This window comes from Nycticebus coucang, chromosome 1 (genome assembly GCF_027406575.1).
Source record: "Nycticebus coucang isolate mNycCou1 chromosome 1, mNycCou1.pri, whole genome shotgun sequence".
Taxonomy (NCBI): domain Eukaryota; kingdom Metazoa; phylum Chordata; class Mammalia; order Primates; family Lorisidae; genus Nycticebus; species Nycticebus coucang.
The window spans coordinates 104,943,548-104,964,640 of record NC_069780.1 but is presented as its reverse complement, the minus strand read 5'-3'; the positions used below and the strand labels follow the sequence as shown (position 1 = coordinate 104,964,640).

At 51.9% G+C, this 21,093-nt stretch overlaps 1 protein-coding gene across 1 annotated transcript; it reads right to left on the bottom strand.

Moving 5' to 3' along the window:
- Nucleotides 1-18,049: 18,049 nt before the first annotated feature.
- HAND2 (heart and neural crest derivatives expressed 2) lies at nucleotides 18,050-20,828 on the bottom strand. The gene is made up of 2 exons (XM_053585440.1): nucleotides 20,253-20,828; nucleotides 18,050-18,940 (listed from the first exon to the last, which is right to left on the bottom strand). The coding sequence occupies exons 1-2, from the start codon at nucleotides 20,805-20,807 to the stop codon at nucleotides 18,842-18,844; spliced, it is 654 nt and encodes a 217-aa protein (XP_053441415.1). The 5' UTR covers nucleotides 20,808-20,828; the 3' UTR covers nucleotides 18,050-18,841.
- Nucleotides 20,829-21,093: the final 265 nt, after the last annotated feature.

Here is a 21,093-nt window from a genome sequence, read left to right as displayed (position 1 = left end):
GGATGTGGGAGAGTGTGTGCAATAACTAGATCCTAGATGGATGGAAATTTCTCCAGTCAACTCCAGGTGAGAGCAGACTCATGGCCACGCCCTGCAGATGCCCCTTCCCAGGCGTCTGACAATAATCTTCCCACCAACACACACTCAAGAGTTTGGATTTCCCCCCATTCTGGGCCTCAGAAGCTTCTGGTTTGCAGGACCCCCAAGCTACAGACCCAACTCGGATGGAGCCAGACCACAGGTCGTCTCCCGCCCCTGCGCTAGGCTGGTGCCCTAGAGATTTCTCCTCAAGTGAGGGCAGGGCCACCGTCACACGAAAAGGGACTAGTGGGCTCGATCTGCCTGCCCTGTGCAGGGGGAGTTACAAGCCCTAATGCCCCGCCTGTCCGCCCTGGCCCTCTTCTGGCCCTGGCAGCCTCATTCCAGACGCGAAGGGCCCCATGACCACCAAGTGACCGCTGGGTGTTCTGGCTGCGGACGCGGGGAGAAGCTCCCCCTGGCCGGGGCGCAAACGTAGGGATGCCTCCCACATGGCATAGGTGCCCCGCCTGCGCTCGCTGGGCGGAGGCAGGGTCATTTTGGAAACGCCGGTCCCGCGCTCCCACATTGCAGCTTGCAGGGCCTGAGCTGGAGAGATGGCCTCAGCTGCCCTCCCTCTGTGTAGGCCATTTCCTTAAGCTGACTGCATCGCAACAGCCAGGTGGCGGTGCAGCTGGCCCTGCATGGTTGCAGGTGGTACTAGGTTTAGAAACAGAGCCCATGGCACTTCCCAATCGCCAAGGAGCACTGAAGAATTGATGGCCTCGGTCACACTATTTTTCTCAAGCAAATAAGGAAATTGGAATCGTCAAAGCTCTAGGACCTGCTTTGGCGAGGGGCATGGGAAAAGAGCAGGGACGTTGCGCATGCAGGGAAAGGTCAGCTGCAAAACCTCCCAAGGAAGGAGGATGGGAAGCGGGATACCGAGGCAGCGTCCACCGGGTAAATCCCTGGTGCTTCCTCCGTCTTTGACTCTCGAGTTCAGCTTGACGCTCCTTGGTCTGCGAGCTCCAAGGGCACAGAGCCAAGGTCCAGACGCAGCGGGTGCCCGCAGCCACCGCACTAGGGCAAAGCCGCCTAGGCCCCGGCCCCGCTGAGGTTCTTCCTCCCCGGTGAGCTCACTTCCTCCCGCGCCCTTCCGTCCTCCGGGGCCGGCTCCGAGGCACGCGCTGCCGGGGCGCACGGAACTCAGGATGCACGGCCGGCTCCGCGCCACCGACACCCAGCCCCCGGAGACCGGGAGACCCCTGAGCTGGGGGAGACTCCGCTGGGAGGACAGAGGGAGTGGAACGTTCTGGAAGGAGAGGAAAGGGCTTCTTTCATTGCCAAGCTCAGAGCGCGCGTTGAAGGGAAGTTGAGGCCGCCCGGGTCATCCAGATGCCCCCTGACTCCGGGAGGCGTGGCGTCTCTTTCCTCCTTTCTCTCCCCTCTTTTCTCTCCCTCCCTCTGTCTGCTACTCTCACTTTCATCCACTTGTGTTTTAAAAATTCATATGCCGGCACACGGAAAAAGCAATCTCGTCCTTGAAAGTCGGCAGCAGGAGAGAGAGAATTACAAACAGGATTGGATTTAATTAGCTGGTAATGCTCCTCTCATGCTCTATAATTAACAGAGACCCTAATGACGCGTCGGGGCCTACAAGTGATTATTACGAGCATATTTTACATTTGCGTTAAAACGCCGTCCCCGGGGTGCAATCCTGGATCTGGCTCCGAGTATTCGGATTTCTTCCCAGCCTGAGCGCTGAGGTTGTGGGACCTGCTGTTAGGTTTCCTTGGTCGGTTTTAATTTTTGTCCTGTTCCGTTTCTAAGGCCTAAGGAAAGACAACCGATGGCTTTCGAGGTTGCTCTATCCTGCCAGGGTACCCGCAGCCTTGACCCCACGGACGCCCAGAGCAACATGTGTGTGAATTCTTGCAAAACGCGGAGACGCCTTGGCGGGTCCCTATCACACACCGCGGCACCGTTAAGCGGCTCAGGCGGCAGGTGGAATCCGGTCGCTCTGCAGAGGGGCTATATCGTCCTCCAGGGGTTCAGGAGGCCCTTTTTGCCTTGGCACTCTCTCCCCTGCACGCTTCTCCATTTACCAGCCTCGTCTTTCCTTCCCTCCCTCCGCGATTCCCCGTGAACCCTGGCTAGTCCCCTGGGCCAAGCTACAGCATCTCTAAGTCCTGGAGCAGCGCCCTCCCTCCTGGAACCGGTACCCAGCATCCTGGCAACCTGGCGTCCTGGTTACGCCCTATCCCTCCTCTGCCACCCAGCAATCTCCAGGCTCTGTGTAAAGCACAGGATGGAGTTGTCATCAGATCCACCAGCACTCTTAATGAGAGCTGCTTCCCTTTTGGAAACACCATTCCCTCTCCCCAGGAGAGAGAAACCTATTGTCTTGGACTGTCTTAGAAGAAATAACAAGCCGGACATTCTCTATAGTGTGGAAACATCCAGCTCTAATGCTTGCTTTGGAGTGAAGGGAGAACTTCAGGAAGGGGTGGAAACAGTCCTGCTCAAGTACCCACCTCAGACTGTCAGTCCTCTGCCTTCCTCTCCCTCCCTCCCAGGTACCAACAGCATCTTTAGACCCAAGCCTTCTCCTCTGTAAGGAATCAGTGAGAAGAGATAACTTGGAAGGCCCATTTCACTCTTAAATTCAACACGTTCAAGACAACTTTTCTTCTGTATTCCTGAATGAGTATTTATATACACATGGACATACGTGTGTGTTTATATGTTTCAGCAATGTTCTGTGCCAAGAGGAGGATGAGGAAGACTTTTTTATTAATTTTTTTTTGAGACAGAGTCTCACTCAGTTGCCCTCACTCATAGCTCACAGCAACCTCAAACTCTTGGGTTCAAGAGATACTCCTGCCTCAGCCTCCCCTGTATCTGGGACTATAGGCACCCACCACCACACCTGGCTAGTTTTTCTATTTTTTTTTCTTTTCTTTTTTTTTTTTTTTTTGGCCGGGGCTGGGTTTGAACCCACCACCTCGGGCATATGGGACCGGCGCCCTACTCCTTGAGTCACAGGCGCCGCCCAGCTAGTTTTTCTATTTTTAATAGAGATGGGATCTTGCTTAGGATCCACTTGCCTCAGCTTCCCAGAGTGTTGGGATGACAGGTGTGAGCCACCTGTGCCTACCTGGGTCTGCGGATGACATTTTAAACTTTTATGTAGGTGTCTTCTCCAATTAGAAGCAGGAAGAGATTCTCAGGGTGGAAGGCATTTGGGGTAGGTTTCCTGATCATAGACACTGCCCAGGTCCATCATGGTCACATGATTCATGAGGACCTTTGTTCTCACCAGAGCAGTAGCATCAGACGGTCTGACCTTGCCAGTGTAAGCACTAACAGTGAAACCCCATAAAATTGGCCAAGAGGCTGGCCAACATATGCACATGTTCATTACAGTTATGTGAGCTTTGGTTTTCAGTCTGATGAACAACGCTGCTGGGAGCAGAGAGCTGGGAGTCCTTTTTACCCAGCAGATGATGCCCTTTGGTCCTGCCAAGGCATCGGTCCCATACAGTGGTGATCTGAAGGCTAACTGTCTTTGGAGAGTGGCTCAACCTTAGTAACTATGGCTGAAACCTGGTGATGAGGGGCACCCAGGGAGGGATGGGCAAAAATGTATTTAAAGGCGGAAGTGAGAATCAGCAACAGGGCCTTTGTTGTTATTACTGCAACTATTAGTGATATAAGACAGGGTTGAGGAGAGGCCCACAGTGACAGAAGAGAAATTTGGGGGGATTAGTGGAAGATGTGGATACTTACCAGCTCTCTGTGCGTGCACACTTGGCTATGGCTATGGGCCATCCAGAAGCTGAAAATGCTTCCAGCATCATTTACAAGGATAAGGGAAGGAGTGGTGAGAAGGAGCTTAAACTTGAGCCAACTTAACTGTGATTCTGGCCAGGTACCAGAAGCCACAGAATGTTTCAGAGTGCAGAACTGCCCCCATTCCTGGCAAGGGACACTAGGCATGACACTTTTACTACAAAAGGTGGCTTCTTCTCTACTCATATCTAACTGCTAGAGTGGGGATAGTCAGAATCAGTCACTGTCTAGATTAAACTTGGGGAGCAGGACCCCTGCCCCTCTGAAGGCCACACTGTTGTAAATGGTGGCATTACACGCTGTGCACTGAAAGCCTTATCTTCCTTTGGCCTTATCTTCATCTCTTGCTGAATTATAAATGACAAAATACCTAATGTCTAGCAAATACACACACACTTATTACACTGCAGAATTGATCTGCTTTATAATGTGTATTTCCCAATCCCTCCCCACTCCATCTATAACCCTTACAAAAGATCTACAGGCTAGGAAGTAGTGAACCACTCTTATGGTAGGAGAATAATTATTCATTATGTACAGCTTAGTCCTTTCAATTTAAATTAGAGGGGAGACATCAAAATATGAGGAGGAGCCACACTGCCATGATTTTAGATAGGATCGAGAACCTTGCTCTGTCTACTTGCTTTGCTGACTTTTCTTCTCCCTTATTTCTAATTCTTTGGCCCCAGTCTCTCAGAAGAAAATGATCTAATATGGAGCCTTAGGGATCATTTGTTCTGCACATGCCCCTGTCTTCTCTTTCCTAGACATTTTAAATTACAGACAGGTGGCATCCCATACTTTAACCAGATTGTATTTGGATAAACCTCTTCAAAACTTCCAGGGGTCTTTCCTCTCCCCCGGGTGCTGGTCAGAAGAACATGTACACCTGGAGAAATCTGCATCTTTCCAGAAGCAGAGAGATTATAATCCCATTTGCTTTTCTGATCATTATGAAGCTTTGAGAAGATGGCTGAGATGTTAATGATAACTGGAGAGAGTTTTCACATGTACATTTTGCATACTTTTAAGCTATGAGAATATATGGACATAAAGTTTGTGTGCAATTTAATATGTTAAACTATTTTAAATTACACAGGAAATGTATGTTCATCCTGTACTTCCTGTGCATTAAAAATTAATCTGATTCGGACATTTACGAGATTCTAGATGCTAAATATACTCACACCTAATATCACATATTGGGGAGGAGGATCCAGATGTTATGTGCTGAAAATGTGGGGTTGAAAAACTTATAGTAAATATTCTGTTTTGCTCAATGGCTTATGAATTGGGAATCTGACTAGAGAATAATAATTTAATAATTCTTTCCCAACAAAAGTACAAAACTTTAGGTGAGAAGAAAGACCCCTGGAAGTTTTAGTGAAGTGATTTGCGCACAGCTCCCCACCTGCTCCATCTTTCCAAAGGGGGAGATTTGCTCTTTTGAAACCATTTGCTCGGGCAGCACCTGTGGCTAAGTGAGTAGGGAGCTGGCCCCATATACCGAGGGTGGCGGGTTCAAACCCAGCCCTGGCCAAACTGCAACAAAAAAATAGCTGGACGATGTGGCAGTCCCTACTCAGGAGGCTGAGGCAAGAGAATCACCTAAGCCCAGGAGTTGGAGGTTGCTGTGAGCTGTGTGATGCCACAGCACTCTATGGAGGGTGATAAGTGAGACTGTCTCTACAAAAAATATATATAAAAAAATAAAATAAAATAAAACCATTTGCTCCCCTGGTTATGCCACTGGGGACACCGACTTAGCCCTCTCTTCCAAGAGAAAAGGCTAAACTATAATACAGTGGAAAAGAAGGATTGACATTTTTGGATAGATGTTTGAAAATGGACAATTTTTGTTAACAAAAATTGAGAGGATGGCTGAGATGTTAGTGATAACTGGAGAGAGTTTTCACATGTACATTCTGAAGATCAGACCCTTCCCTGGAGATGGAGGGCTGTCAGAGCAGCTTCCTCCATATATACCCTCTTAAGCTTCTCAGGGTAGGCAGGATAGTGTGTCCCTTTCCCAAGGCTTTAACCAGGTGTAAAAGTTCTTATTAGGCAAATTCTACTCTGGAAACTTAATATTTTAAACCTGAATTAAAACAAAAAATAAGAAGAAAAGAAAAAGAAAGGAGAGTAAAACACCCATTAGTGATATAAAATCACTAATGAAAGGGATCAATTAGGCAGGAAGTTCAACAATCAACCCAGCCTTTGCATAAGGTCTTTAAATGGCCGGGGAATTGTTTAAGTTGCAACTGCTGTGCTTTTCAAGAAATATGCAAATAAACAAATTCACCCTCCCAAAGAACGTTGCTCTTCAGCTCACTCTAATTGTTTATGTATTTCTGAAGCTTTTCCTGTTGCAGAGTCCTATCTAGTAAACAACTTAAGCCACTCTTAAGGAGAAGATCAAATTGTAAAATGAAAGGGACTACAACTGTCTCGTTGGGAGGCAGGATCTATAGTAAACCATGTGGGGAATAATTTCTGCTCTATCAGTTTGTGTTAATAAATCGACCCTCACAGGAAACGCAAACTCAGATTGCCTTTTCCCACAAAAGCAGGTGGTAAACCATAGGATTTCCGAGGGGTATTCATTTATGGTGGAAAGTGGGAATGACTGTGGTGTGACCAGAAGTTAAGAGTGGGACCATGTTTGTGAGACCCCAAAGGAGGCCACTGGGGGAAGTGGTGGAGCAGGAAGGAAATGAAAGGGAGTTGAAAGAGCCCTTGGTTTCCCCAGCTGTTTGCAGACGTTGGAACATATGGTGCCAGGATTTTTCAAAGATGATAAGGGATAGAAAGTAAAACTACCCCCCCCACCACCAAAGAATGCTTTCCCCCAAATAAAGATCTATCTTCAAGGCTGGAGACTTTTTTGCTTCCACAGGAAATGAGCTGAGCTCACTTAGAACCAACTCTCGGGTTTAGTGAAAATAACAAGATGATCATGGAAGCAGCAAGAGGGAGTAAAGGTGTTTGTGCTAAAAAAAACAAACAAAAAAAAAAAAAAACCTTTAAGACGGGGCCTGGAGTAGGAATATCCAAATAGGTTCTTCATATTTCAAGTTTTATAGACAGTCTTTTCCCTAAAGGATATACTTTCATTAGGTCATAAATGCAGGAACAGATGAGAGAAGGAAAGAGCTAGGGGGTGTGGGGGGGACGGGCACAGTCACAGCAAGCTTTTGGGTCTGGATGTGGCAGTATATGCCACCCACCTGCACCACCCACCTGTGGGGGCAGAGGCCAGGAACAGCGAGTTCAGGCTACCCTCTGCGAAGCTTCCTACTGCTTCTGCTTTGCTCTCTTAGTTCTTAGGTTTCCAGTAGTTTCCACAAAAGCTCCTAACTGCCCCAAGTCCAGGGGTTCACTTACCTAAAGGCTGCAGGAGGTGAAGCCAGAGGGTGGGGGTGGAGACATGGGAGAGAGGTGATATTTCAGGAGAGTTTGTTGAAAATTTAACTCAGAGGGGCTTTCCACTTGGGATCCCACTCCGTGGCCAGAGGTTCTGTTCCCCCTCTTTAGCTTATCTCCTCTTTTATCTTTCAATAAAGTCTGTCGTTTAGCTAAGAAAGAAGGAAGAAAAGAAAAGAAAGAAAGTGGAATGGAGAAAGGGAGAGAAAGGCAAAGGGAGGGAAATAAAGAAAGAAAAGAAAGGAAGGAAGGAAGAGAGAGAAAGAAAGAAAGAGAGAGAGAGAGAAAAGAAAAGATGATAGAGGAAAGAAGGAAGGAAGGAAGGAAAATTTTAACTCAGAAAGCTATTAGTTCAGGCCTCAGCACCTGAGCCTGGGCGGGAGTGAAATGGAAGTTATTTGGCAACTTGGAGAGATTCACCACCTCCAACACCCAGCGCTGCCCTCAGCGGTGAATGCTCTTCTTCAGAAAGGCCAGGACTTTGCAGACAGGGGCCGGTCCTGTCTCGCTAGCCACTGTCGACTTCTGTCTGTGCCTTCCCCGAAGTGAGTTACGTTACCAGCCAGCACCCATTAGGGTTTTAGTCATTAGTCGCCTCTGTGGCACCCCGCGAACGTGTAGCACTGATTCACACTTAGAACCTGGAAGTAGTTTTAAAATTATTGTGAAACACTACCTAGATTTACTGCTATCTCTCTCGGCTATATTAGCGAGAGACAGGCATAGCCTGAAACGCAGCGGAAATGACTCCATAACGACAGAGAAGAACTGAGCAGTAAGTATTTTCCTCTTGTTTGATTCTGAAAGAAAGCATTAGCATCTAGGACAAGAGAGGGAGTATGTATTAAAAGGCAAGCGGGTCGCCGTCGTTGACACCCGATCCCAGTTGTTAGTTTAAGGAAAACTACCTTTAATTGACACGGTGCCTGTTCCTATACGCCTCTCCGGCTGCCAGGGCCGGGACGCCCCAGGAGTATTTATTTCTAGGGCTGGAAACAAAACAACCAGCCCAGTCTACGGCGTAAGAGAGCGCTCCAAGATGGACTGCCAGGGAAAGGCTTTTTGACCCCAATGGAAATTAGTCATATTGACAGACGCCGGGGAAGGTAAATTACCCGGCGCGCTGACGTTACGCAGAAGCGCGCCGGGTTCCAGGGGGCCAGAGGCTCCCGGTTCTTTTCCTCCACATTCCCACAAAGCTCCACTTGGCTTCTCCGGGTTTGAGACCTCCATGTGGAGGTATTGGAGAATCAGTGAGGGGTAGTAAGGTGCAAGAAAGGAAAAAGGGACAGAGGAAGCCAGAGACGTAGAGAGAAACAACTGCTGTGCGCCCTGGCGCTGGAGAAAGGGTTAAATGTGCAGGGGAGGGAGAGGAGGAGGAAGCAGGGCAGGAGAGGGCCACGCGGCTCCCGGTGCCCAGGCCGCCACTTGGGAGGTCCCAGCTCCAGCGCAGACCTGGCCAACCGTCCCCGCGGGAGGCTCTCGGCTCGGGCGGGGTCACAATTACACCTCGGCTGCAGGCAAAGACTTAAAAACCAAGTGGCCCGCACTGCAGTCTGGAAGCAGAGCCCTGCGGTCACCAGAGGGGGGCCGTGCCCGTGCACAGGAACCTTTTACAAGGCATGTGGGTATAAGAAAAAAACAAGTCAAAATAAACCACTTTCATCCAGTGTGGGCAGTGAAAATAAAAGCTGCCTTCTAGAGAGGTGAGCGGGAGTTTTGAAGTTCATTGTGCGTTCTGCTTTTCTAGAGAATAGTTTTGCACTTTCATGGCATAACCAAGGGAGGTGGGGAATGGTGGAGAAAACGGCTAGATTTCTTCCCCACCCCCAGGGCTGTAATAAGGGGTTCACCAGTTACCCTCAAATCAGGCTGTGTCCCAGGGTTGCAAGCAACTGTGTACAGTACACTCTTCCAACTGATTCCACAAACCTGCCCGGGATATTTGCGTGAACCAGTTGTTAATACAAAGTAAGGCCTAGTGGTCTCACCTCTTTTCTTTGCAATAACTGATTCTGAGTAGGGGTCATTTTGAAAATATCCAAACTGTGGCATTGATTTGATCAGAGATTGGTCCAGATGGCCACAAGAGACACAGATCAGGGCACAAAGAGAAGGCAAAATGAGCGAGGTCGCTGCAGTGTGGGCCCCAGCCTGGCCCACCACCCTGGAGGTAGAAAGGCTAGAAGGTCCCCTCCAGGGCAGGACCACCTCCTGGACCGTGGGCCTCACGTCTGTCTGCAGTCTTTTACTGCTGTCTCTCCCCTAGAGTCGCTCCTCCTGCCCTGCCCTGAGGAGGGGTGGGGGGAGAGTGGAAGAAGCTGCGCTTGCATTTTCAAGAATAAAAGGAAACACTCAACCTTTAAGTTAAAACAAAATATAACCTTTCCTCTCTAGGTTTCTCTTCTTCTGGTCTCTCATTTTGTGCCCAGGAGAACAGGCCAAGTTCCATAGTTTAGAGAACCCTGGGGCAGGAATAGTGGGGCCTAGAAATCCACCTGGAATTCCAATCGGAGCCCCCCTGCACCTTCCTCTTGGCCCTCACCCCTCCCTCCCAGCCACTGCTGCCCCCGCCCCACGCTCCTGCAGGACTTGGCATCTGGAGTGCAAGACTGCGGGAGAAAAGGCATCTGTCTCCAGGGCCTCTGGATGGGCAGGGGCCCTGGGGGCATTTATTTAGGAAGTTTATCTTTAAAGAAAAGTTTAAAACGAGTCGAGTGTTTCTGCCACACAAAATGTGTCCAAGAAGGTGAGGCTCAGACTGGAAATCTCCAAGTGGGTAGAAATGTGGTCTCCACCAGCCCAAGTCCAGCCTCCAGGCTTGGGCTGCCCCGAGCTCCCTCAGTCCTCATCGTGAACCCTGGGGCTCACCTTCACCCGGTTTCCCAAACCCAGCAGTTAACCCCGGAGCCCCGCACCCCTCCTCAGGCTCTGCTCTGCCTTTCGGAAGCGTCTGTCTGGCAGCACAAAACTCCATGGCAGAGGAGAGAAGGGCGGGTGGCGGCAGGGCCTGGGTGGGGACCCCACCTTTGTGTGCACCCCCCACGCTCAGCTTCTCGGTGTCTTTGCACTGAAGCGTGTGGTCCTTACCTTCTACCCCGGCCCACGTATCCCATCCGCCGCGCTCTACCCACCGGATTGCCTCTGGGGCCTCTCGGTGTGCTGATTCCGTCGCTATCGCCCGGGCGCTGTGAGCGGGATGAACAGGTACCCCCAAGTGCGCCGCCTCTGTGCTCTTAGCAGCGGGATAGCCTTGCCGGGTCGAAGACGCTCAGAGAAGGAGGCAGGGGAGAGAAAGGGTGGGGAGAGAGAGAGAGAGACCCTGAAGTCCACCCTCGCACTACACATCAGCATCGGGGTTGGACTTTTGCAGTTTCACACGAAGAGACCCGGAGTATCTGGAGAAGGTTTTTGAAGACGTTTAGGAGGGAGGGTGAGTTTTCTGCTGAGAAACTCAATCTGCCATACAGTAGCGGCCCCATCTGGGATCTGTCACTGCTGACAGCACGTAGGGCACAGTCTGCACTCCCCGAAATACCCTCCTTAATCAAAGGACGTCTGCGGCCTGAGCTCAGCTGACCGTGCCGGGAGCAGAGCGGCCGCTGCCCACCCTCCACCCCCGCCCGCGCCCTCCTTCCGCGTGCGGCCACTGCCCCTCTCCCGGCACAGCAATTAAAAACGGAAAAGAGACAGAGGCTGATGTCATTGCTCTTGGAAGATAATAAACGTAAAAGAGTCATCCTGTGAGAATCCTTGAAAATGACTTTAATGAATAATTTCAGAGACAGTTATGGCTTTGGGTGATTACTGAGCCAGAATATGGAAACCAGGTTTGCAAAGCAAGGACTTGGTCCAGATGCCTGCCTGCCACGTTCTCCCCCAGTGGAAGCCGCACACCCTTTCCTTCCTCACCGAGGAATGGTTAGGAAACTTTGGGTGCATTTTCAGGTTTTTTTCCTTCAAACCCAAAAGGAACGCATTTTCCTTTTCCTATGTTTCTGCCTTATCCCAAAGACAAAAAATGTCAGCTAAAGGCGACTGTGGTTGATGGCAGTGGACAATGATTTCCTTCTTTTTACAAAGGAGGGATTTACTGCCAACTCCATTTAGGATTGTCTTTTTTTTTCTCTCTCCCTCCCTTTCTCTTTCTTTCCCTTTCTTTCTTTCCTCCTTCCTTCTTTCCCTTCTTTTCTTTCCTTCCTTCCTTCCTTCCTTCCTTCCTTCCTTCCTTCCTTCCTTCCTTCCTTCCTTCCTTCCTTCCTTCCTTCCTTCCTTCCTTCCTTTCTTTCTTTCTTTCTTTCTTTCTTTCTTTCTTTCTTTCTTTCCCTCTTCTCTAGGCCAAGTACTTAATGAAGGTTCAACATTCCCTGAGCCCCCAAGTGCATGGTCTCAGCTGGCAGGAGCACCATGAAAGCTGCTTCTGCAGAAGAATCTGAAGGTCTCCCTCTTTAGTTCTTGGTCATCAATGGACTGAAAATAATTTGGTGCTACAACAAGGAATCGTATTTTCAGACACCCCCTCACGGTCATATGGAGGCATCCATTGGCTGGGTCTGTTTGTCCTTGATAGGTTGTACATTAAAAATACTATTTGAAAAAAAAAAACATTTAAAAAATACTATTTGAGAAGACAATTGGTTTGTTAGTTGGGGGAGGGGGTTGTCAAGTACCCTTTGATGCTTCACCTGCAAGGCTACATGGCCTGCAAGCCTGCTTCTCTCTGGCTGGACCTGTGGCCATTTTTTATCGATCACATTTAATTAAAGTAGAAGTTCATTTATAAAAAATATTAATAAAAAAGAAGTTCATTTCTACTCTGAGCAGGAAAGTATTACAGACAAAGGTGATATAGATTGTTGTTGTTGTTTGTTGTTAAGTGGTTGGAGTGATTCAGAAAACCAGTTGTCTGAGTGGACTCCACCATTAAGGCAGACCATGGAGAATTCACTTACCTATACCCTGGAGAACTGTACTTTGTACAGACATTGTTTATTCCTCTGCCCTGTAGAAGCTGGGTAGGCCAAGGTCCTCCACTCATTAAGGAAGGACACAATTGCTAAAGCGCTTCCATCCCTGTAAGTCGTCCCAACCTGAGGAACAATTCTTTCATTTTTCCTTGGAGGGGGGGACCAAGCTTCCAATGTGACGTTTCCTTGACTTAGGAAGAAATATTTCTTTTTCATTCTAGATTACATGAAGACATTTTGGGTTTGTTATGTAGGGTTGCACCAAAGAATTGAGTTGGAGTGAACTTTTGGGATTTTTTCCCCTTCACTGTAGTCTCTGTTTATTTTTTGTTTACTCTTCATTTCCAAAATAGATCTTCCTGTCTCTCCACTCACAGCATGGGCTACCTTCTTTTCTCCCTAGTTAAATTCATGGTAGCTTCTGATTGAACACTCAGTTCAATCAATTGTAACCAATGCAGAAACAAAGACCATCTTTGGGTTTGCTCTGAATCCTTGGGCTATCCAATTAAATCGAGTTGCAGGGCTGATCTAGGATATGACCAATTCTCTACCTGTACATACTTTAAATAATAGAGGCCTCTCCCCATTCCTCTCCCAACAGTGATAAAGCTGCCTTTGTTTGCAGCCCCCACTACTCACCTGGGTGGATAGACTGGGTGGCCCTCAGGCAGTGGTTCTGGAACCCTGGGGGCAGGGGGTTGAAATTTGCAGGCTGCAGTCTGCCTAGCTCCTCACCTGCTGAATCACATTTTTTTTGTGAAAGTGGGGGTGAAATAGGGGCTGAATTTTTTATTTTATCCAGTTCTTGGGGAGTGGGAAATTCAGATGTTGGACTCATACCAGCACCCCTTATGTCAAGAAAGAGCAGGCCAGCCTGCAGGGCGCCAAGGTCAGAGGTCTGGGGAGTCCATCTGCCCCTCCATGAATTACACAAATACACGTAGCTTCTGCTCTGAACTCGGGGACTTAGTGGGGGACAAAGCCGTCACCAGCCATCCTGGCCCTTACAAGATATCGGTGTTTGTGCCAAGAACAACTTCCTGGGGTAGGGGTGCGGGGGAAGCGGGGCTGAAGAGGGTCCACTGCCTGGCTTTAATAGCAAGTGCAAAGGGAGGCAGCCAGAGGGACAGTACAGGTCTCCCCACCAGGCAGGAACTCCCTTGATTTTGGCCTGAGGGGGACTATCAGGTGGCAGTGAAGGGCGGGTGGGGCTAACAGCTGCCTGAGAGCGAGTCCCACAGCTCCTCCCTAACCCAGGTCTTGGACGTGCACTGTCACCAAGGGCTGGGGACGCAGCTGTTGGATAGGAGAACGGCGAGCCGCGTCCCGGGCGTTCGGAGATAGCAAAAGAGCTGCCGCCAATCAGGCCGGGAAGTGGGAGGCTTTTCCAGGCACAAGTTGGAATGCAGAGTGGGGAGGAGGCAGTGGAAACGTTAACCGGCTCCTCCTCGCCGCAAACAAGGAACACAAAACAGTCTTTTGAGCTAAAAATACAGATTTATAAAGTCCCCACGCGCAGGCGGGCTGCGCGTCCCAGCTGCCGGCCTGGCCCAGGGAGGACTTGGCCGCGCGGCCGCCCGATTACACCCAGCGCGGCCGGGGTGGCTCCGAGCCGTCTGCCCTGACGTCATTGAGGCCCGGGCCCAGCCTCGGCAAGATAGGCCAGCACCGCCGGCGCGGGCGCGCCACTAATCACTCCCAGATGTCCCTAATAGCGGAGATAAAGACGGACAGAGCGGGCCGGGAATAAATTTGTAATCAGGGCTCTACCATCTGATCATCAAAAGCGGCCCGAATGCCGGGAGAATTTGCAGGGAATGTGTGAGTGGGGGCGGGGGGGCGTTGGCACGTTTGGGGGAGTGGTAGGGGGTGAGCCTGGCGATAGCAGAGAACCGGGACAGGAGTCTGTAACTTTTGTGCGCCTGTGAGTCAGGTACCCAGGGCGCTGCACCCGGGTTAGCCAGACAGGCCCTGCCGAAGGGGTCCATCAGACCTGGGCGCAGCTGCTTGCGCCCGGGCCGGGGGCTAAAGCTGTGCACTTACGACTGTCCGGTCCCGGAAACATGGGATGGGCTTCCTCTCCCAGATCGCCCCCTCCCCCTTTTCTCAAGCAGTTAAAATATATGTTGTCCTCCTCCCCCAGCCCACCTTCTCCTCTCTCCCTGGTACACACAGGCCCCACACCGCGGAGCTTGCAGCCTGGGCCCTGGGCTGGCTAGTGGTGGCTCCCGGGATTTTTCTCTCCAAGGGACCCACGGCCTCTCACCAGCCAGGATTCCAGCGTCCGGGAGACCTTCTGCCGCCCCCTCCTCGCCCCAGAGATCTTGACAGCAGGAACTGGACCCTTCGGAGAGAATGTCAAGCAGTGTCCAAGCCCGGAACCAGCGCTCTACCGCGCCCTCGCCACACACCTCTGTCCAAGCCGTCTCTGCTTGGCACCCAGCAGACAGTTCCTCTGCGGAATCCAGGAGCCGTGGGTGGGACTCGCAGCGGGGAGAACCCAAGGCGGCCATGGGGGAGAGAAGCTCCAGCCGCACAAGCAGCGTGTGGTTACAGCTTCAGGAATAGGTTTCCCGCGCTTTGCAGTCCCGCAGGGCAAACGCAGGCTGGCCTTTAGTGGCATCCGTGATCACATTTACTGTCCCCTGCCGGCACACCCAGGCCCTTGCAACTGGCCCAGCTTCTCTCTCCGCTGCCGCGGCTGTAGTCTCTTAGAACTAGCCCGCAGGTCTCCTGCTGCTGCCGGTGGGTTTACCTTAGAGCACATTTCCATCTTGCACCCCTTCCTTCCAACTCCGCATGCAACCAACTCTGCCCTCTCCTTCAAATCACAGCCAAGGTGGGAGACTCCTTCTGTCCTAGCCACCTAGCCAGCGCTGAGATGGCAGGGGCCAGCAGTGTCCGGGAGGTGCTGGCAATCCGTGTAAGGGGGAGGGGGGAATCAGTGAGCACACTGGCAGTTCCGCAGAGCTGTGTGTGTGGGGGAGGGTAGGGGGGGCTGATGCAGCAACCAGGCCTCCTGGTCTCCACACACCTGAGTAGGGCAGCTAAGCCCAGAGGTCCACCTTTCCTAGACACCCAAGCCCACTGACTAAGCCACCTCAAGGCTGGAGCTTCCCACTGGGTCCCCCATTCCCACCCCATACCCAGAGTGGCACCTGGATTTAGAAGGCAAGCAGGACCCCCAATGATATTGGTGTCTCAACATGAAAAAAGCCCTTAAGGCTGTTGTCACTGCCCCAGGGAGGAGTGAAAATCCTGGAAAATTGTAGCTGGGATTAGGATCCCCACTCTACAGTGTCCCAAATTCTTTGCCAACCTCAGAATGGTTCTATACACACACACACACACACACACACACAGAGTGAGGGGCCGAGCCCTTGCCCTGCGGTGCTCCAGGGTTATCAGGATCCCGGCCCTGCGGCAGTCTGGGGCCGAGCCCTGACAGCCAGATGTACCATCAATTTACCTTCTGCCGCTCCAGCTTCCCATTTAGCTTTTAACGTCAAATCCTACATTTTTGTCGGCTCCGGCCTGTCTAGAACGCTTGTGATTTCCCTGCAGGAGTGATTGCTCTTAACAAAATGGCAGCAACCACATTATCCGAGCAATTAAAACAGGCCTTTTAGCCAGTCCGAACGCAGAAACTTTTTTTTTTTTTAAGCAAAGAAGAAGGGGAGTTTAAAGAGAAAGAAGCCTTCAGGGGAGGAACGCAGGGAAGTCCAGGAAAAAATGTCTGCTCAGCGAGGCCCTCAAGTTGGCCAGACTTGGCAACCCAGAGGACAGAGGTGTAGGGTGGCTGAGATCCTTGGATGGTTGGGATTCTGGGTGACTGGGCTGACGCATAATCTGGGGTGTCTTGTAGATTGAAAAGTCTGGCCAACAGGGGTGTTCATCCCATTAGGGGGATAGACTTTGCACTGGTGGGGGTGCCCCATCTGCTGCATGTCTGGCTGGTTGAGGTCTTACAGTGGGTTGACATGGCCAGGTAGATGGGGTGTCAGGCCTGGTGCCTGCTGCAGACCACCAGTAACAGCATGAGGGCAGGAGGCCCACAGCGCCTGGTGAGACCAAACAAAGAGGGTGGATTTGGGGAGCATGAGTTTAAAAAAGCACATGTGTTAGGAGGCTGCTTCCAGCCATGGCGCACCAGGGTTTTTTTGGTTTCCCCCTTGGTGGTGTTTCAGCAACCAGAAAAAGTGTTAAAACCAGCAAACCCGAGTTAAGGCCCGATGGCTAGGACCCAAGGCAGCACCAGCTTCTGTGCATGGTGAAAAGAACTTATGTCTGGTTCCTTGGTTCCTCTTTTAAAAACCTCACCTCCTCCAATACCATTTACTGCGACGCTTTGGTAGACGCCTTCCTTCCACCTCTAGGACCTGAAGACTTTCTCTTGAGTGCAGCAAAATAAAGATGCAGAAGGCAGCTGTAGGCCAGAGACAGAGGGGAGGGAGCCACGCGGTCAAACCCGCAGGGATTGAGAAAACAACAGAAAAATCAGGGCGCGCCTCCCCCCAGGTCCCAGTGCTATAAACAAAGGCAAGTGTCTGTAAACTCAGCCCTGAGTCCAGCGCCCGCTGACCCGAGGGGAGAAAGTTCAGATCGCTTTGGCCGAGTTGTTCTAACCCCTCACCCTCCTGTTGTCAGCCACCGGCTGAAGTCCGCAGAGCCACCACCTCTTGTCTGTCCCCCGGCCCTTGTGAATTCGCCCAGGCCTGGCCGGACCCGCGCAATGCAGGAGGCCGGGGCTTAGTGAGCATCTCCAGGCCCGCACATCCTGGGGATAGGGCAGGAGTGTCTGTGCCCGCAGCCCCGGACTGACGGTGGGTTGCAAAATGGAAACCCTCAAGGCAGGGTTCTCCAACACCAGATTTATTTCTGAGGGGTTGCATGGAACAAACCTCTATTTAATACGTTTCACCTTTCTCTCCCACCCCCCTGCCCTGAAGCTGCCTCTCTTGTTCCAGCCTGCACACCCAGGCACTTGGGTTTCTCTGATTTCTAGAGCGAATGGATATTCAAGCTGGAACCAAACTCTCAGATGAAAGAGGCGGGGAGACCTCGGGTGCTTTGTACTGGGCTGAGCTGGGAACTCCAGCAGACCAAAAACCCCAGTGGGGAGAAGTCACCGTGAGGCTGGTGGCTTGGGGCGTCGCTGTCTCGGCTGGGCTGCGGCCAAAGTCTCAGACACCGTATAGTCCATGTTGGGTTCCCCACAACTCCTTGTAAATCTAATCCACCCCTAACCCCCCTTTATATCCGTGGTCTTGTTTGTGATTTCTTACTTGACGTAAAATTCCTTGTTACCTAATCAGGGACTCTCCGCACCAAAGCCGGCTCCCCTGCCCCAGCCTGCTTAGATAAGAACCCCCGTCTAGATTCCACGCGAAATCTCCTCGCTCTCTCCCCCCCTTTTTTGTTTCTTGGATGAAAGCCCTATATTTTGAATCAAACACCCAGACTAGTTCCAGCACCTGGGGTCCTCGGTCACAGCTGCTCCTCAGAGATGCACTCCTCAAACAAAACCGAAGCCCCCACCAGAAGGCGACTGGTGAAACTCAGGAAAACTCTCTGAATTGGAGGTTCTCTTGTCCAGAATCTCTCAGCATTCTCAGAACTGGGGGACGGGGGCAGAGAAACGGCTCGGACAGTGCTCAGGCCTCTTAGCAGGACTTTCTCAAGGGACACTTATTTTTAAGAGCACCTCCTGGCCCTATGGGGACCACAGGTCACCTTGATGGGTTGCAACCACGGACTCTTTAAAATAAAGTTAGAGGCAATCACGATAATTTAGTTTACTTCTGGAAATTTTTAAATATTATGAAAACAAGTAGAACACGTTTGTTTTCAAAACGTTTTGAGGTATTGACCATTAAAAGATTAGGCTTTTGTAAAAAAAAAAAAAAACAACAACAACACAGTGGTTTATTGAATACTTACAACGTTTACACCTTCAATATTAATTAATTCCATTTAGTTTTAGAGGACGGGAGTGCACAAAACAAGTAGCTGTTGGAAACATCTTGGAACAGGGAAGGACCACAGATGAAACGGCAGCACTGGATACAGACCCCAGCAGAAATGTTAGCGACCCTGCCTTCTGCTTTGAAATAAAACTTTATAATCCCCAGAAATATTTATACCCAAAGGCCGTGTGTTAAAGATACACTCCACAAACGCGCTAGTGTCCGTTGTCTTTATCCGGAAAGGGCTGAGGGAAGTGGGAAGGGAAAAACGCTGGTGTCTACACAGCCAGGAGGGACCATTCACACAGAGAAGCTACAAGTCGATGCGGTCCCTTACCGCGCAGGACTGTCCTCTTCTTATTAAAATATGGAATGCTTTTCTTCAAATATCCATTTTTGGAGGGGGAAGTGAGGAGCGCTGCTTCATAGGAGGGGGTCAAAGAGAGGGGAAGGAAATTGCACATAAATAAACAGGATGGTTCCAAAAGCAGGGAGTCCGCAGAGCGCAGGAGCGAGGAGGGCTGGCTGGAGTCCTGCCTCTGCGTCTGGCGCCTCGGCGACCCGGGCTCCCTCGCGTTCTCCTCCGCCACCGCCTCATCTTACTCCTCACTGCTTGAGTTCCAGGGCCCAGACGTGCTGCGGCCAGCCCGTCCGCCCTTTGGTTTTCTTGTCGCTGCTGCTTACTGTGCTTTTCAAGATTTCGTTCTGGGCAGAGGGGAGGTAAGGGGTAGAAAAGTGGGAAGAGAAATTCAAAGAGGATATGTAGTACCTTGTCCCATGCCACCCCGGCGCTTCCCGGACCAGAGGAGAGGCTGAGCAAGGGAGGAAGAGGAAGGGAGGAGGATGGTCTCAGGTCTCAGCTCTTGCACCCCAGCACCTCAGCACCCCTCCACCCTTGCATAAAAACTACGAAGTCTGTGCTGCCCCAGCTATGCCAAGGCCTCCACGAGGCCAAGCGCTCCTACACAATCCACAGCTTTATAAACAACTGCTCCGTTTTCCAGTCGTTTCTGGAGGAGCTGGGGGCCTTTTCGCTGACTCCAGATGTAGGGGCCGTGGAGAGGGGTTCGGCGCTAAGTCTGGGTTCCCAATAGCAATCCCAGATCCACACTCCAGGAAAAACGAGGCCCCTGACTCCTGGCTCAGCCCCGGGGCCTGGGCCTCTCCTTCAAGGCCTCTGAAATCTCTGGTTATGCGGGAGGTCACTCAATTATGCGACAACCAAAAGTCCCCAAGGAAGAAAAACTAGACAGAATTATTTTCTAGGCATCATGGCAATAACTCCGGTCTGAACACCACGGCCCGACGGACACTTGGGAGGAACCCAGGAAGGACACATTTCGTGTTTTTGCTAATAACAGTGACCAGACTTGTATTTTTTTGTCTTAAAACGCTCATTTTGTCTTGAATGCTCATTCAAACAAAACTAGAAAATACCCATGGAGTCTACTCATCTGGGAAATCGCATTTTAAACGTCAACCCCCAGAGAAATTGGAATTGCAAGTCCACGTTAAAAGCCCTAAATTCACGTTTACCTTACATCTTCCTGGCCGAGAACAGCCACAAAACTCTCTTAGGGCTCAGAATCAGTGGCAGCCTCCTTCTAGGGGAGGAGGGGATGCGATTTTTAGTGGAAATCATCCCAGCTCAGAGCTCCTGGGCGGCTCGTTTTAGAAATACGTGAAAGCAGAGTGGGATTGGAGGCTAGGACACGACTCTACAGGACCCAGGACGCGGGATGCGGCGGCGCTGCTGAGCGTCTGGGGGCAGGGATCACTCTCAGGGAAGATACCAGTGACCCTCTCTACTCTCGCCTGCGGTCACTCTCCCCCACCTCTCCGCTTCTTTAGGAAACCATCCCTACCTACTACAACCCGGTGCAAACAACTTGGCGCGGGTACGCAGCCAAAGAATGCTGCTTGCTGTCTTTTCTCAGCCCAGTTGGAAAGAGGCCCCAGCGCTGGTGCCTTGCAGACCGCACTCCCGCCGCCCGCCGCCCGCCGCCCGGGTACTGACCAGCTCCTTCTTCCTCTTCTCCTCCTTCACGTCAGTCTTCTTGATCTCAGCTTTGAAGGCCTCCGCTTCGCCGTTCTGGTCGTCCTTGGCCAGCAGGTCCATGAGGTAGGCGATGTAGCTGGTGGCCAGGCGCAGGGTCTTGATCTTGGAGAGCTTGGTGTCGGCGGGCACGTTGGGGATACACTCGCGCAGTTCCGCGAAGGCGCTGTTGATGCTCTGAGTCCTGCGCCGCTCCTTGCGGTTGGCGGTGCCCCGGCGCTTCACCGGCCGCGGGCCCCCCAGGCCCGGGGGCCCGGCGCCCGGCGGCACCCCCCCATAATGGGAGGGGTCCAGGCCCGCTGCGCCACTGGCGTACTCCGGACTGTAGGACAGGGCCATGCTGTAGTCGGGGGGCGACATCTCGGGGTGGCCGATGAGCCAGCCGTGGAAGTAGGGGTTCTCCTCGTGGCCGCAGCGACTGGCTGCAGCGGCGGCGGCAGCTGCGGCGGCGGCGGCGAAGGGGTAGCCCTCATGGTGCACCACTGGGTGGTGGGGGAAGCCCCCAACTAGACTCATCTCGCCCTCCGCACCCCTCCACGCGCCCCAGCGCGCGCGCAGCCCCGCCGCGCCCTCGGCTGGGGCCCCAGCGCCGGCGCCCGGCGGCCTTCCCCAACGCCCGCCCCCCAACCCCCGGGCGCTTGTGCGGGCCCGGCAGCCACACAGGGGGCCGCTGCAGCCCGGGCCCCCCGCCTGGCCGGCAGGGCCGGGCTCAGCAGCGCCCCGGCCACCGGCTCCCCATGGGGCGCGGCAAGCTGGTCCCGGCACCGTGCGCCCCTGGCCGCCGCCGCCGCCGCCGCCCTCG

Coding starts and splice junctions, on each gene's coding strand:
- HAND2 (XM_053585440.1), bottom strand. CDS start 20,807: ATGAGTCTAGTTGGGGGCTTCCCCCACCACCCAGTGGTGCACCATGAG. Junction 18,941..20,252: donor AGAAGAGGAAGAAGGAGCTG/GTCAGTACCCGG, acceptor CCCTCTGCCCAG/AACGAAATCTTGAAAAGCAC.